Source organism: Cavia porcellus, unplaced genomic scaffold (assembly GCF_034190915.1).
Source record: "Cavia porcellus strain 051 isolate PalLab524CR breed Dunkin Hartley unplaced genomic scaffold, mCavPor4.1 scaffold_8, whole genome shotgun sequence".
NCBI classification, from domain to species: Eukaryota; Metazoa; Chordata; class Mammalia; order Rodentia; family Caviidae; genus Cavia; species Cavia porcellus.
In genome coordinates this window covers 52,331,195-52,347,518 of record NW_026947491.1, presented here as the reverse complement: position 1 = coordinate 52,347,518, position 16,324 = coordinate 52,331,195, and the positions used below count along the sequence as shown (strand labels likewise).

The 16,324-nt window shown below is 37.8% G+C and overlaps 1 protein-coding gene across 2 annotated transcripts in view; it reads left to right on the top strand.

The window, feature by feature from the left end:
- The window catches only part of Lrig3 (leucine rich repeats and immunoglobulin like domains 3), a 44,933-nt gene extending 28,846 nt beyond the window's left edge, over positions 1-16,087 (top strand). The window contains exons 11-19 of one of the 2 annotated variants that reach the window (XM_013159382.3): positions 1,865-1,936; positions 2,488-2,651; positions 5,204-5,524; positions 6,180-6,461; positions 7,924-8,376; positions 9,043-9,201; positions 10,770-10,913; positions 11,102-11,284; positions 12,538-16,087. In XM_013159382.3, coding sequence (XP_013014836.1) covers positions 1,865-1,936; positions 2,488-2,651; positions 5,204-5,524; positions 6,180-6,461; positions 7,924-8,376; positions 9,043-9,201; positions 10,770-10,913; positions 11,102-11,284; positions 12,538-12,776 — 2,017 coding nt within the window. In that variant the 3' untranslated portion in view covers positions 12,777-16,087. Of the gene's footprint in view, positions 1-1,864; positions 1,937-2,487; positions 2,652-5,203; positions 5,525-6,179; positions 6,462-7,923; positions 8,377-9,042; positions 9,202-10,769; positions 10,914-11,008; positions 11,285-12,537 lie in introns of both variants that reach the window. The other variant, XM_003476120.4, reaches the window with a different exon arrangement.
- The last annotated feature ends 237 nt before the right edge of the window (positions 16,088-16,324 follow it).

The window sequence follows — 16,324 nt, the reverse complement described above, 5'->3', positions numbered from 1 at the left end:
TCTGCCTATCTGTCTGTTTCCCTACCATCTGTATGCAAGTTTATATGTGTATGTTTATCTATGCATTTAAGTAAGTTGCAGTAATTCATTGTTAGATTTTCTTCTTACCAAGTACTGATATATTTAATTTTTTAAAAAGCCTACCACATATCATGAATTTATTACACGTTAAGCATTGTACCAGGTACGTCTTACTTGATCCTTATAAGGATGCTATTCAGTTGGTAGAATTACCTTTATTTTTAACTTAAATGGCGGTCTGAAAGTTCACTGATATCACTGAACAGTTAAAATGACTTGGATGTTAAAGATCAAAAGACGACTCCTAACTCCTCATAATCCAAAAGAGTGGCAGTGAAGGATTTAAATACTATATTGAGAACTTTTGTTTCTGATGCTTAATATAAAATGCATAATCCCACCACCACCACTGCCACCATCATTGTTTTTTTCACTGATCCATTGGTTACTGACCCATCAGTCTGGCAGAAATAGGACTCGAGGCACAGCTGCCTCTGTCTGCGTGGAGTCCCTGCATCACTATAGCTCTTGCCAGACCAATCTGTGTCCCTAACCAGCAACTCCTGGCACATACATCTGAAATGAGACTTAGGGGTTCAAGATTTTCATCCACTGGGAGAAGAAAGCTAGCTGATATCAGGAGGGGTCCAACTTGGCTGAATATTGTGTTTTGACTAATTGAACCAACAAACCACCAGTATATGTTTTATATATGGTAAAATCACAAAGTAATGTGTGTGTGTGTACTTGGATTCTTAAGGAATGCTTGTGGCCAAAAGTTTGAATGTCTTTTAACTTAGACAAAAGAAGCTATCATGTAAAATACCCATATGTTTCAATCACTCCTTTGGACTTTGTATTGAGAATGAACATTTGGGTGTTATCTATAAATCATCTTTGTCGTTTTCTTACTGCATCAGTCAGTTTGAGGAAGATTTGGAGTCCCAGCCCTGACAGTACAGCAGGAAAAATGGTAGTAGAATGATTCTGGAAAGCTATTTGGGAAAGGCCTGTATTGCTGTACTTACTGAAACATTATTTTCAAAGGAAAACTAGCCAGAGAGTTTGTCATCTGGCCCATTGGATTTAAGGGAAAATGGAATTAACGTTCCTTTATTCACCTAGCTTCTTCCCCTACCCAGGCCTGGCATTTTCTTTCTTTGTCTCCTGTTGCTGCTGGTCTGATTCAGAAATCCCTTTTGTATGTTTCGACCTCTGTAAAGAAACCATAGCAATCATCATGGATAGTATTTTAGTTTAAGCTGATTATAAGTGTTGTTTAGAAGTAAAGTCAGCCCAGAATATTTTTTAAAATGTCCTACATAGACTGTTTGTGTTAAGAATTATTTCTTGTCTGAACATCTTACTGCCTTTATACTAGTAAGTTGTGTGTAGCAGAATTATGCTAGTTAGCAGAATTATGCTTGGGATAAATGATATGTCACTTAACAGAGTGCATGTCCTAGAAAGTATCCTATGAATGCTCTTTTAAAAAATACATAGCTATCAGAAACTTCATTTTTGTCTTTAAAAGTTAAATAGTAATTACTAACTGAAATAATGAGAAATATACTAAAACAATATAGCAGAACAAGTTTGGGCCTTAGTCAACCTGTGAGTGGTAAAAAAACAACATTGGAGAAAATCTGTCTCAGACAAATATCCTTGGTCCTCAATCCAGGGTTTATGACAGATTATCCCTGGAGTTGCCTGCCACATTTGTGAATTTCAGCACTTAGAGCATTTGCTCAGTGAATGGGATGGGCAGTATGGCCCAAACTTTGTCTAAAGACAGAAAATGATCTCAGTGTTCCCTGATATGTTTGACGTGGCTATTTTTCAGAGACCTGAGTGACAATGCCATTATGTCTTTGCAAGGCAATGCATTTTCACAAATGAAGAAGCTTCAGCAACTGTAAGTTTCTCTTTTCCTTCCAAGAGTTTCAAATAAGGATAGAAAACTGTCAAATGTTGTTATCATTCTAGATTATGAGTCTATAAAAAATGTCTAGCACATCTTAATTTTTATACAAGAAAGCAAAAGGAATTGGTTGTTTTTCCCTTTGTTACAGTGTGGAGATTCTTTTCCTTGGGGCTTTGAATTTACAAAGTATAGCAAGGTACCTAAAAACAGTAACAATATTTTAGTATTCAGATTTTTTTTTCTGTACTGGGGATCAAACGCTGGTCTGCTCAACCACACTCTTGCATGGCAGGAGCTTATGCCATTGAACTAAAACTCCAGCCCAGTATTCAGAAATTTTTGATATATTAGCCCTTCTGCCTCAGTAAGACAAGAACAACAATAATTAAAAAAATATGCCAGGTACATTTCTTACATTTAAAATGCACTCTGGAATATTTATAATAATTTCTAAATTCATTGCTTTTTTAATACTTACTTTAGTTTACTTGTGGCAATCTGTGTTTCATACAAAGTAAATTGAATGTAATTACTCTCCTCAGGCATTTAAATACATCAAGTCTTTTGTGCGATTGCCAGCTAAAATGGCTCCCGCAGTGGGTGGCTGAGAACAACTTTCAGAGCTTTGTGAACGCCAGTTGTGCCCATCCTCAGCTGCTAAAAGGAAGAAGTATATTTGCCATCAGCCCAGATGGCTTTGTGTGTGGTGAGTATAAGTATTGCCCTTGACTTTTATTCCAGTTTATCCAAATAATGGTTTTGAACATACGTATGTTCTCTTAATAAAGCTTTTATTTCTGCTGAGATAGTTGAAAACAGATCTATAGTTTGCTGATTATTCTAATTTTACAGATGGGAAAGAGAGTTCTCTAAAATTTCTTCTTCTTTGTTTTGGCATCAAAGTGGTTTGGTGGAAAGAGGCTGAAATTGGATCTTGGGAGAACTAGAAGACATTTCACTCAAATTCCCAAAATCTTAGTCTATGCATCCGTGAAGTAGAGGCTCTGCTACTTGTTTTTAAGATTTGTTGGCTCTCTTTTTTTTTTTTTTTTTTTTTGTAGATAGGGTGTTAATTACTGCCTTTGTTGATTTTGATACTTCAGATTGATATTGGTTTCTTAGTTTTGCTCCTCCTTATTTGTGGAAAACATGAGGAAAAGTGCAGTTCCCAGTAGTGGTCCATGCCAAAGGTGGTCCATGTATCTACCTGGAAATTTTTTAACTGCTTCCTCCTCAACTCTAAGGCTTCTTGAGAGGCTCATGGCAAAAAGAAAATTAAGTAGCTAAGGATTTATGAGCTGCCGAAAAATGAGCCATTGGTAGGGCAAAGCATTATAAGTACAGCAAATTTGAATTTGTTATAAATAATTCTAAAAGCCATTGTTTAGCCCTCAAGAATTTCAGCTTTAGAAATCTTACCCAAACTTTGCATAGCTAGTCAGCGGCAAATCTTCATTAAAAATGTTGACTTTCAAAAAAAAAAAAAGTTGACTCTCCATCTCTGATACAATTTTCTGTCTACTGTATTATCTTGCTGTTTACTGCTAAAGGAAACCTTTATAAAAATAAAATGTGTATATAAAACTTGAAATCAAAATTTGCTTAAATTTAAGCCTCTATGTGAACGTATTATAGAACCATATTTTACACTGTTGAACTATATTTCAACACTGCTTGGCCGAGAGTATTTTCTTTTTTAGGTTGCAGCCTTAAGTAGTGCCAGCAAGTTTCTGGAAATAAAACCTCTGATGTAGCTTTTGGATGTGAATAAACTTTTGGCATCCATCAGTAAGGGCCTGAGATGTTCCTTTCCCATGGTCCTTATTTCATAGTTCTCTAGTTCCAAGATAGGAACTCCTCTTCCATTGAGACAAATACGTCTTTATTGCCATAATTTTTGGACTCCATATCTGGACACTAATTTATCAGATAAAAATTTCAGAATAACGGTATATAAGATGAAATTATCTTGCTAACAACCTGAAGACATTTCATTGAAAATTAGCAGCACTGGAGTTATCAGAGGAGCTCCCCACCCGTCTTGCTCATTCACACCCTTGCACCCAAAGAATACTAATGCTCGTAAATCTGAGATGTTTCTGTCTGGGTTTAGAACATCTCTGAGAGACTGAAGTTCTCAAAAAATGTAGCTTTTCCAACAAGTAACAGGAAACTAAAAATAACCTTTTGGAATGAAAGAGTTGCTCCGCTCTAATTATAATGTAGCTTTGACAGGGCAGCGCAGCGACATGATTGATTGACTGCCCCAAACTCCTGGCGAGAGCCAGTGTCTCACACGGAGACTTGGAGGTGCTTTTTTGTTCACTACAGGATTTTTTTCTCTCCTGCTTTTCAATATTGGTTCTGCTTACAGTAAATGGGGTATTAATCACTGTGTTTGGTGATACAGATTATTATGATTGATTTTTACTTTCTGAATTATGTTGTTCCTTATTTGTGGAAAACATGAAAGAAATTATAGTTTCTGATGGTAGCATTCAAAGATAGTCCATGAGCCTGGAGTTTAACTTACTTTCTTTTTTTAAAGTACTTGTAATTTTTAATTAATACATTGTAATTGTGCATATTTACCGGATGCAAGGTGACTTTTCAGTGCATGACTGCAATGTGTAATGATCAGAGCAGGGGAACTAGACCATTCATCACTGCAGACATACTTCATTTCTTACATTGAGAACACTAGAAATCCTCTGCTGGCTGGCTCTTCCTCTCTCTTTTTGAGACTAGGTCTTGCTGAGTTGCCTAGGATGGACTCAAATTTACAATCTTTCTGCCTCAGTTTCCTGAATGCCACGTTCCAGGCATACACAACTAGACCCAGTTGTATTGGCACTTTTGAAATAATCACTTCATTGCTATCTACCAGTTATCCTGATGCAAAACTCAGGTTTACATATTATTTGATTTCCCCTGTGATTTCTTATCTGCCTTTTTATACTGATATAAAACACAAGGTTTCTTGAATAAACTATGGTTTTCCTGATAGTTTCAAAGTAAGTCTTCTCTCAGGTAATGATGGATAAATAGATCACTGTCTCTCTGACATGATTACATGACTTCTAGACACCCTTCCAGGGTATCCTTTCAATGCAGGACTACCCGTCAGTCTGCACAAGATAAGCTAGGGGTCAGACCTGATGTGCTATTTGTTTTTCATTCCTTAGTGCTCATGTGTGAACAGCACTTGGACTCTTGAGCCTTCACATTGTTTTCTCTCTCTCTCTCCATTTTGAACAGATGATTTTCCCAAACCGCAGATCACAGTTCAGCCAGAAACTCAGTCAGCAATAAAAGGCTCCAATTTGAGTTTCATCTGCTCAGCTGCCAGCAGCAGTGATTCCCCAATGACTTTTGCTTGGAAAAAAGACAATGAACTCCTGCATGATGCTGAGATGGAAAATTATGCACACCTCCGGGCCCAGGGTGGCGAGGTGATGGAGTACACCACCATTCTGCGCCTGCGCAATGTGGAGTTTGCTAGTGAAGGGAAATACCAGTGTGTCATCTCCAATCACTTTGGTTCATCCTACTCAGTCAAAGCCAAGCTTACCGTGAATAGTACGTAATTTCCCTTTTCCCTTTTGCATTCGGGCATGACTTTTAGAAGCAGGAATCACTCGCTCTGTCTCTGTCTCTGTCTCTGTCTCTGTCTCTGTCTCTGTCTCTGTCTCTGTCTCATTCCTGACCCTCTTCTCATTGCTTCCCACCTAGCTTTCTCTACCTCTCATTCCATGAAATGAAGATTTGGTTCTTTGTATCTAAGCTGATGTTATTGAGTTTTGAGTTTAAATTGTAGGACTACAATAATATTGAAACTGTAAAATGTTAGAGCCCTGGGGGGACTTAGAAAAAAAATAATAAAGTAAATGGTGAGGGAACAAAGAAATGAACTGATTTGCCCACGAGTTCACAGATAATTATTGAATAAACTGAAAAGTGGCCAGAAGATTGCAGAATGACTTTCAGTGTGAGAATCAGACAACTGATATTTAATCCTGACTCATTTCTATGCCTCTGTGTCACCCTAGGCAAGTTGCTTCATCTTTCCATTTCAAATGTAGTTTCCATATGTCTTGAAATTAGAAATAACCTCTGCCTTGCCTTTGCCAGGAGCATTTGTAAATACTGTTAAAGAAAAGGTAACGTGGGAGGGATCCAGGTGAACTCTTCAAACTCCATAGGACACGTGCCTATATTACTTTTATGATTTCAGTGCTTCCCTCATTCACTAAGACACCCATGGACCTGACCATCCGTGCTGGGGCCACGGCACGCTTGGAGTGCGCTGCCACAGGACACCCAGCCCCACAGATAGCATGGCAAAAAGATGGGGGCACAGACTTCCCAGCTGCAAGGGAGAGACGTATGCATGTGATGCCTGAGGATGATGTGTTCTTCATTGTGGACGTGAAGATAGAAGACATTGGGGTATACAGCTGTACAGCTCAGAACAGTGCAGGAAGTATTTCTGCAAATGCAACTCTGACTGTGCTAGGTAAGATGATTTCTTTTTTTTTTTTTTTTTTTTTAAGAGAAAAAAGAATTTCAAAACAAGATAATAGGTGGGTAACGATGGTTAATACATTGCATATTGTTATCTTTAAATTAATTTCCCAGAGTACCAGATGGTGGCATTTAATTATCCAGACAATGTTAGCACAATCCTTTCTTTTCAATGAACTAAGAGAAATTAGTAGTATAACTATCTTAACTATCACATAAGAGGATTTGTTTAGACTTGGTAGAATAAGTCAGTCTTGAAGACACTGGATCATTTAAAAATCATGGGAAGGGGAAGGGTAGGAAGGTGAGAATTCATAGGGCACAGTCTTTTCTAGAAAGAACAAATGGTTTCTTAGAAGCTTTGAAGTCAGGGAGCTGTCTATGGCCACACCACTCCAAATGCACCTGATGTCACCTGAAGTTAGCACATGTTATCCTTTCAAGTCTGCAGTCAGGGAGATAAATCAGCCCCGTGTTTCAAGGAGAAAGCTTTCATTTTGGGGGGGATTATCCTCCTCTGCTCTGAGTGTCATGCAGTGTTCATGATCTTAAAGCTGTAAAGAACCTGTAGAAAGGTACATGTGTGACCATATTGGGAAGGACCTGCTGTTCTGTGTTCTGAGATGTTCTTACCACTCTGCAAATCAGTTCTTTTTATCTTTTACATAAACAAGTGCTTTTTAAAATTGTGAATTTATTATTCATGTGGTTTTGAGAGAGTTCAAGGAACCTACTAAGATCCCAAATAAGAAAACTAACTTAGTTTCAGAATGTTATTATAGACCTGGCACTAGAAAGTTTCCCCTTAGCAGGATAAGCATTTAGAGGCTGGGGGTGTGTCTCAGCACTGGAGCCCTTGCCTGGTACGTGTGAGGCCCTAGGGGCCACCCAGCAGGGAACAAAGAACCAGGGCAAAAACTGTTTCAACCATTTACTTCTTCTTTCATCATTCTACCATAATAAGTAAAAATGTTATTAAAAGGTAAGCATTCTTTTTGATCCATGAACACACCCTTGTGCTTTACATTATTTTTATATGTCTTCTGTGTTTTGTTTTTGTTTTTGTTTTGTTTTGTGACAGAGTCTCACTGATGCATTAAGTTGTCCTGGCAGGGCTCAAATTTGTGATCCCCCTGCCTTAGCTCCCAGAGCACTGGGATTACAGATGTGCACAACTATGTCAATGATTTTCTGTTTTTAAAAGTCTTTTATCCCCTACCTTCAATTCCCTAACTTAAGAGTGAGGGAGCAGTTATGCCTACTGTCTTGAGTAAATGACAGCAGAATGATGAAATCCCAAAGGTTGTGTTGTTTTTAGGCACTAAAGAAGCATGTTCAATAAATTCTGAGAGCATAAAGTTGGAGGCTGCAATTTGAAAAAATGCAAGTGCTAATCTTATGATATGGAGACAAGGTTTCATTGAGGAAATTAAAAACATAACTTGTCATTTCAGAAACCCCATCCTTCTTGCGGCCTCTGTTAGACCGAACTGTGACCAAGGGAGAAACGGCTGTGCTGCAGTGCATTGCTGGAGGGAGCCCTCCCCCCAGGCTGAACTGGACCAAGGATGACAGTCCTTTGGTAGTGACTGAAAGGCACTTTTTTGCAGCAGGCAATCAGCTGCTGATTATAGTGGACTCAGATGTCAGTGATGCTGGGAAGTACACGTGTGAAATGTCCAATACCCTTGGCACAGAGAGAGGCAATGTGCGCCTCAGTGTGATCCCTACTCCTACCTGTGACTCTCCTCAGATGACCGCCCCATCTTTAGACGATGACGGATGGGCCACTGTGGGCGTCGTGATCATAGCTGTGGTTTGCTGTGTGGTGGGCACGTCGCTCGTGTGGGTGGTCATCATATACCACACAAGGCGGAGGAATGAGGATTGCAGCATTACCAACACAGGTGTGTAAACAGAAGCTTGGCACAGTGTGCAGCAGTCGTGTATTTGTGGTTCTGCAGTCATTTTCTTTAACAATGTGTGACTTGCTGTCTAAGCCCATCTCAGAAAGGTGTTTCAAGCTGCAGAAATACAGTTAGCTAAAAATAATACTCCAGCTTGAAATAAAGCTGATGTTTAAAGATTAATACTTTTTGTTAAAACCTCATCAACACATCCCTTGTCTGGAAGATAAAATCCCAGTCACGGGGTGAAGTAATCTTACTCCTCTGTGAGGAGATTGAGTTACAAGGTTAGTCTGCAGTGATCATGTGGCAGGTCCTGTGCACATTTACCTAGGGAGGATTTTAGTTATGAGGAAGGGAAGGGGCTGTCACTGAACGTACCTATGCATCATATTTAATGCAAGGGTGTAGGTGCTAATATGTGAACATTCTTGAGCCTTTATCTTTTTAAATGTTTGCTTCTGAAATTTATGGGTGATGATATGAAAAATAGCTTGTACTTCACAGCCCTGATTTATCTTCTTGAATACAGACATCAGGATGACTTTGCCATAGTACATCTTCCCTTACATGATTAGTACAGAAACGGGTCTGTACTGTTTATCTGAGAGGATGGGGACCGTGGCCGTCATTCTGGGTTGAGAGAATGCTGTTGTTTAATTGCAGATGAGACCAACTTACCCGCAGATATCCCTAGCTATCTGTCATCTCAGGGGACGTTAGCTGATAGGCAGGATGGGTACATCTCCTCAGAAAGTGGAAGCCACCACCAGTTTGTCACTGCTTCAGGAGGCGGATTTTTCCTACCACAGCATGACAGTACTGGTAAGTGCTTAAAATGACTGTGGGCTATAGTTGTTTTGAAATCATGTGGTGAAAGATTCAGATGTAATATTAATTTTTGCCAGAAATCAATGCACTAATATTTAGGACCTGGTCCAAGATCACTAAAAAAAAGCTGAAATTACATACTTGCCTGTTCTCTTAGGAAAAAAAAAAAAAAAAAAAATCTTTGTTTCTGACAGTAAAAGAAAATGATAGTATCAAATAAATATAATGTCTTCACACAATGTAATATTTCTTATACATTATGAATACTCTTTGGCCTGGACTATGCTCCTTCTATAGTATTTGTCATTTAAGTAGTTCCATGCACAGAATCAGAAAATGAATGATTTAAAGTGATTCTGTGGAGAAACTTAATTCAGCCATTTGCTTTGGATGCTGTATGGGTATGCGGACAGTGATGGAACACTGCAGGAGCAGGCCTGTCCAAGACCGTTCCCTGTGGACCTCGCACAGTCACAGTGCTTCCTGGCTAGGTGGCTATGAAGATGAACTCAAAAGAGATAACTGCACAGTATTTGCTACATGCCGAGAACTCATGAAGTGGATGCTTTCAAGCATTTTACCATCTTTTACCACAAGCATTTACTATTTGCTCTATGCCAGACTTCATAGTTGAGTGGGAAGTGTATTTGCCTTCAGTTTCACAGTTTAAACATGGGTGAGACAAACTATTACAAAACAGTTACAAAATAGTTGGCAAAACAGTGATGGTGTAGAGATAATACTCTGTTAAGACCCATTTGATGACAAAGAACAGAGACCCAACCTCCTTGAAATGTACTGAGGTTTAGTAAAAACGCAAAGGGTTGGGACTGGGACATAGCAGTGGCAAGTTGCCTTGGTCCTGGGCCCAGAGACGGGTCTGCTCCTAGAGTAGCTCTGGAGACCACCAGGATGGCTGAGTCACTTGCTGCATGTCTGCTCGTCTCTTGGGCCACGACCCACCTTCTGGCCAGTCACTCTGCCTCCCCAACACGACAACAGGATCCAACACGACACCCCTAACTTTAATGATACTGCTTATCCTTGGACTGTGTGTCCACCATTAACAGACATATCCTTTCTGTGCTGTTTAGTTTAATAACCCATTAGATGATTTTATTTATTTATTTATTTATTTTTTCTGAGCTCATGTTTGAGCTGGGAACTGACAGGTCATTGGTCACCTGCCAGTCTCTCATTCTGGTCATCTGTGACATTTTGTAGGAAAGAAACAGTGCCAAAAGTTGTGGTTCAAGCTTTGGCTCATTGAGCTGCTAGATCCACACACAGATCTGTTTCCCTTAGAAACCAGACTGAGCCAACAGTGTGGCTGACACACCCAGCTTAGTGGTTAAGCAAGTCCTCTTTTAGTGCACCGTCCCAAATCTACTCAATTGCTAATACATAAGTTGACAAAAAAGCTGATAAACTTATGCAGTTCTTTTCTGTCATACTGTATTCTCCCAAGATATTCACTTATAAGTATAGGAAATGCCAACATGAGAGAATTCGGGTGGTGCTGGAGTAAAGCACATTCATTGACTCAGATTTGTGTTTTAAAGGAATCTGCCATATTGACACCAGCAGTGAAGCTGATGTGGAAGCTGTTGCAGATCCATTCCTCTGTCCCTTTCTGAGTTCCTCAGGCCCAGTGTATTTGAAGGGGAATGTGTACGGTCCCGATCCTTTTGAAGCCTGTCATACAGGTATGTGGTTTTCTTGCTTGATTCTACTATTTCCTGGAGAATCTTACAGAAATTCTAACTGCATCTCTTTCTGATATGGCCCTCCAATTAAAAAGGCTACAGTGCTGACCCAAGAACAGCTTTAGTGGATCACTCTGAGCCCAGTTACATAAAGAAAAAGGATTGCTACCCCTGTTCTCATCCCACAGAAGAGTCCTCTGAGCAGAGCCTCGGTAACCTGGGGTGGCCTTCACATGTGAAGAAGCTCATGAACTCCAGCTACTCTCAGAATGAAGGACCTGCAATGAAAAATGTGTGTCTAAACAAGACCTCTTCGGATTTTAGCACAGGTCTGGAACCAGCATCAGTTACTTCAAGTAATTCTCTCATGGGTAAGTTTATTCAAAATTGCTGGCTACTGTGTTTCTATACCATGCTGCACGCTATATGTGGAGCAACGACAAGAGCCTTGAATATCAAACTGCTGAAAACAGTGTTTCCTTAAAGGCATTGCCATGATACCCTGCTAGTTAGTATAAATGCCTCTAATGCAAAGTCTGAGGTAGGGATTTTATCTGATTACATAGTCATTCTGTAACTAAGCCATGGGAGCCTTGTGGATAGCACTGTGTGTGGCATCCAGAGAGAAGAGTTTGGAGAATGACTTAGGAGCTGAGCTTGTCAGCCATGTGGAAAAAGTGGTTTTGGGCTCTCACAGCCTTTGGGGTGGAGTTGTGTGTTCTGCATGATTGTGGTTTAGTGTGTCTGGTGGCTTCTAACTGAACCCGCAGCTAGAAGGGTGGAAAACAGCATCCTACCTAGCAACAGCTGCTTAGTCAGACAAGCAAGACTACCTTTGGGCATAGGAGGCCACAGGAGCCTTAAAGGGACAGTGGGTAGTGTTAGATGCTGGCTGGCCCCGAGGTTTTGCTATATGTTATTTAGTCTGGTGCCTGAAAACAATGGGACGAAGCAATGAGATCCTCTTCTCACTGAATGGAACGATACGGGAAATGAGCCTCAACCTGCCTTGGTGGTGGGTTTTTTTCTTTTTAATAAAAAATAAAATTTAAAATTATTTTTCTGAGCTTTTAAGAAATTTCATGTTTTATACAATGTGATCATTTATATTCTTCCTTAAAAAATGGAAAATATGTTTTTCAGGGCTGGGGAAAGATTTAGGATTAACTGAATACTATTTTGTTCCAGTGAAACAACAAAGCTGTAGAATTATTTTGAAATAAACTTTCTCTATTCAGGCATACTTAACTTGAATGTTGTTATCCAAACTCACTTCAAGGAGAATTACTCCAGAATTGAGAAGAAATTTGGAGAGGAGAAAAGGATTTATATGATGAACTTCAGGGACTTTCTTGTGTAACAACCCATATGCCTGTAGATTATGGGAGATGATAAAGAATGCATGCAGTTATCCAGCAACTATAGACAAAAGGAAAGCAGATTCCTCTCTTGCATTCTACAGTACATGTGGCACAAATACAGACATCTGAGTGCACTAATGGGGACTTGTAGGAAAAGCTTGTTCATGTTAATGGGGTCAAGTGCCTCTTCATTTGCATTGTACTTTCTTGATGTATATGCTAGCAAAAGGTCCCATGCGCTCAGAGCCTTTTTGTCCTTTCAGGGACATTTGGAAAACCACTGAGAAGATCTCACTTAGATGCCTTTTCAAGCTTTGGACTGCCGTCAGATTGTCAGTCAAGAGCCTTTCCCTTAAAAATGCCTTCTCCCGACTTGGACTCCGAGTCAGAAGATGAGAGAGAAAGGACAGATTTTCAGGAAGACAATCACACATGTACCCATAAACAGACTTTAGAAAACTACAGGACTCCAAATTTTCAGTCTTATGACTTGAACACATAGACTGAATGAGACCAAAGAAAACTTTTAACATACTACCTCAAGTGGACTTTTATTTAAGAGAATGAATCTTATGTTTTTAAATGGAATTATAAATTTTAAAATGATAAAATGTCTTATTTATACAGATGAACCAAAATTACAAAAAGCTATAAAAATTTTATACTGGGAGTAACTTTCACATTAAAATACCTTTTAAAGTATTGTATAACTTTGTTTTATGCAAAAAACTTATGTAAATTAATGGTATAAATTCATGACTATTTTATGTATTTTTATAATACCAGATTTCTTTTTATTGAAAATAAGTACTAAAACCTTTCAAATAATACTTGTCTTGTACGTTTTTTGAGTAGAGGTCACTTCATTTTATTTTGCACATTACATTTAATAAAATGTATCATTTTGATGCTAAGTCCCTTTTTTACAATAATATTTTTGATGGTTTTCAACACATTTTAGACTGAGTTCATGTTATCACCTCTTAAATTGATTATCATATTTAACCCACTTGAAGCACAAGCAAAAATTGCAACACTGCCTGTCTCCCCAGGGTTCAATTCACATTGTTGTATGTGAATAGGACCTACAAAGATTTCAGGTACATTGATTTATTTAACTCTCGAAACAAAAGACAATTTATTGTTATATTGTGGTGTACTATAGTATATTCATTGCTTAAATCACTGGTGAACCTGTTTCTTTTTGTGGTCTACTATCTTAAATGTATCCAAATAGTTTCACATTTGCCAGTCTTTGTATTACAACAAAAGATTGGTTTATTGCACATTTCTGTAGCTTAAAAGCTATAGATGAGGTGAATGTTCATCCCGGTCCCAGGTCTTAAAGCGACCCTAGTAGAATTCTTTTCTGTTCTTATTGATTTTCTGTTGCATGAGTGGTTGGTATATATAAATAGTACTTCTGAGCTGTTCAGACACTTTAAGAATTAACAAAATATTTTCGTGATTTGGTCATCCTATCTCCATTTGGTAAAAGCTTAAATATTGAATCTGTTATTTTAAAACATAAAACTACTTAAAACACTTGTTTTAAATGATATTTGTTGAAATTATTGTTACATGACAGGTCTATGTACACAGAGAAAACATCATCTCTTTCCAAACAAGGTAGCATTCTTCAGAATAATTAAATGGGAGAAACCTACTAAGCTTAATAACTCAGATTTAAAGATTAGAGTTTTTCTTTAGTAGATCATTGTGCATATGTGTAGTTTAAAAAACTCTGTTGCCCAGGATATGTTAAGTTGGCATGAAAGGAGTTAATACAGCGCACCATGTTAAGCTTTAAAAATCTAAACTTGAAGGTGGGAATTTCTGCTTTTATCAGTTCTTTGAACTAAATTGAAAGCAGCTATTGGAAAAGGTTTCTTTTCATAGTATAGTTGGGGGTAAAGTTTTCCTTCTTAGGTTATTTTTTGCTTGTGAGTCAGGAGCCTGAACCCAGATTGCAGTAAGATTTTCTTCCCTTAATTCAGACACCAGAGTCCAAGAGAGGAAGTTGGGTCTTTCTTGAGGGCCCCCAGTGACTTAAAAACAGAGCAGTTACTGTGTGTGCATTGGCCTTATCATTGAAACCTTTGTTTCAATAATTTTTGAAACTTTATTGTTATTTTGTCTTCATTATTGTCAGATGTGATGCAGACGTCATTTAGGGCATTTGAATGATTATGAACTTCTTTTAAAGATTTAGATTTTACAGAATGGACATTAAAGTTTAAATCAATGCCTGAAATTTAAAACTTAGATTCATCAATATGATCTTACCCCTTGACTGTGTTTATATGGTGATACCTATGGAGTAGATGCAGTCTTAATCATCTGAGAAAAGAATTTGATTTCTCTCTGACTTTTTCAGGAGAAGAAAATATATGATGTTGAAACTTCATATTGAATTAACACATTTAATTGGTAGATGTTAAACTATCCTGTAATAAAATAAACCTAAGGGAAAAAGCAAAATATAGGTAACTGTTAGATCACTTGATTTATTTGTATTTGTAGTGCTAAGGATTGAACCCAGGGCTTTGTGCATGTTACAGAAATGCTCTGACACTGAGCTACACTTCTGGTTTCCTGTTCACTTTGTTTATTGATAATGAGAAACATTTAAAAGTTTCAGTTCAATTTTTCTACCTTTGCTGATATAATACTGCTTGAACTACAATATATTTTAAGATGGTCATACAGTTTTTTTAAATTCCATTATTGACACTAGATAATTACTATGTTTCATGTTAGAGAAAGTTATTAATTGTAAAATTTTATAAAAATTAATTATTGAATACATATTTCATAGTCTTCCTACAGAACAAAAATTAGAAATTATTTCTAAGAGCAGAGCCAATCATAATGCTTTAAAAATGTTGATCGAAAAAAGGAAAGCAGTTTTTGGTATCTGTCACACTCTAGGAGCTTTAGTCCTTTTGATGTGATAGAAATACTTTATAGCCAATGTTACAATAAATATACTAACATTCTATTAACACATTGAGTAACACAATGTTCTGCCCCTCCCCACCAAAAAAAATTAGCCTTAAAGGAGAGATATAGTTTCTTCATGAGTTAAATAATTTTAATCCTGCAGAAACATCCAGTTGCCAGACAAAATTTATCTTGTTCATGAGAGATTTCTTAAATAATGTATTTTAACAGTACTGTAAATTTTGAGAGATTTCAGATTTGCCCAAATAGCACAGAAGATTTACCTGATCCTTTTGCTTGTCTTTGTTTGGTAGTGGTATTATTATGAACTGAACCTACGGCCTGACAACTGAGATTCACACCTATCCCTTTTATTAGTAGTAGTATTTTTCTTTTCCCCCCTTTTTTTTAAATTTTGAGACGGATCTTGCTAGATCGCCCACGCAGGGCTTTCTTCTATCATCTTCCTTTGCCCACCTCCCGAGGGCTGGGATTACAGGCCTCTACCAACATCCTGGCTTGGTACTCTGTTTAATTGAGAGTTTATTCCCATATATTTAAGGATTTACCCCAATATTTAGGACCCCTTTGTAAAGAAATCTAGTTGTGGAATACCTTTTGATAAATGTGTTTGATTTTACAAAATTTATCAATTCCATTATTATGGTAGTAGTTACACAATTCGGTATCAAGGATCAGAATTCTATATCTGAATTTGATATCCCCCAATATATTAGATACCCATGAACAGGAGAAAAATGAAACCAATAGTCTCATGCAGTTTTTTTATTAATAATTGCAATTTTTAATTAAAGAACTTGTAAAAGTAACTTTGAAGAATAAAAGCAATTAACATCTTTTACAATTTAATTTTTGGGTGTTTTCTTTAGTTATTTTCTCTTTTCTATATGTCTTTGTTGGATTTCATGGTTAACAGATTTTATGTTTTTCTTAAATCAAGCTTGAACATAGCACCTAAAGCCTTGCTGAAGTTTTGGTTATTGTTTTAGTGGGGTTTGTTTTTTACGGTCTGGGAACTGAATTTAGGGCCTCATCTGTGCTAGGTGAGTGCTCACCTCTGCTCCTCAGTCCTGTTGTGGTTTGGAA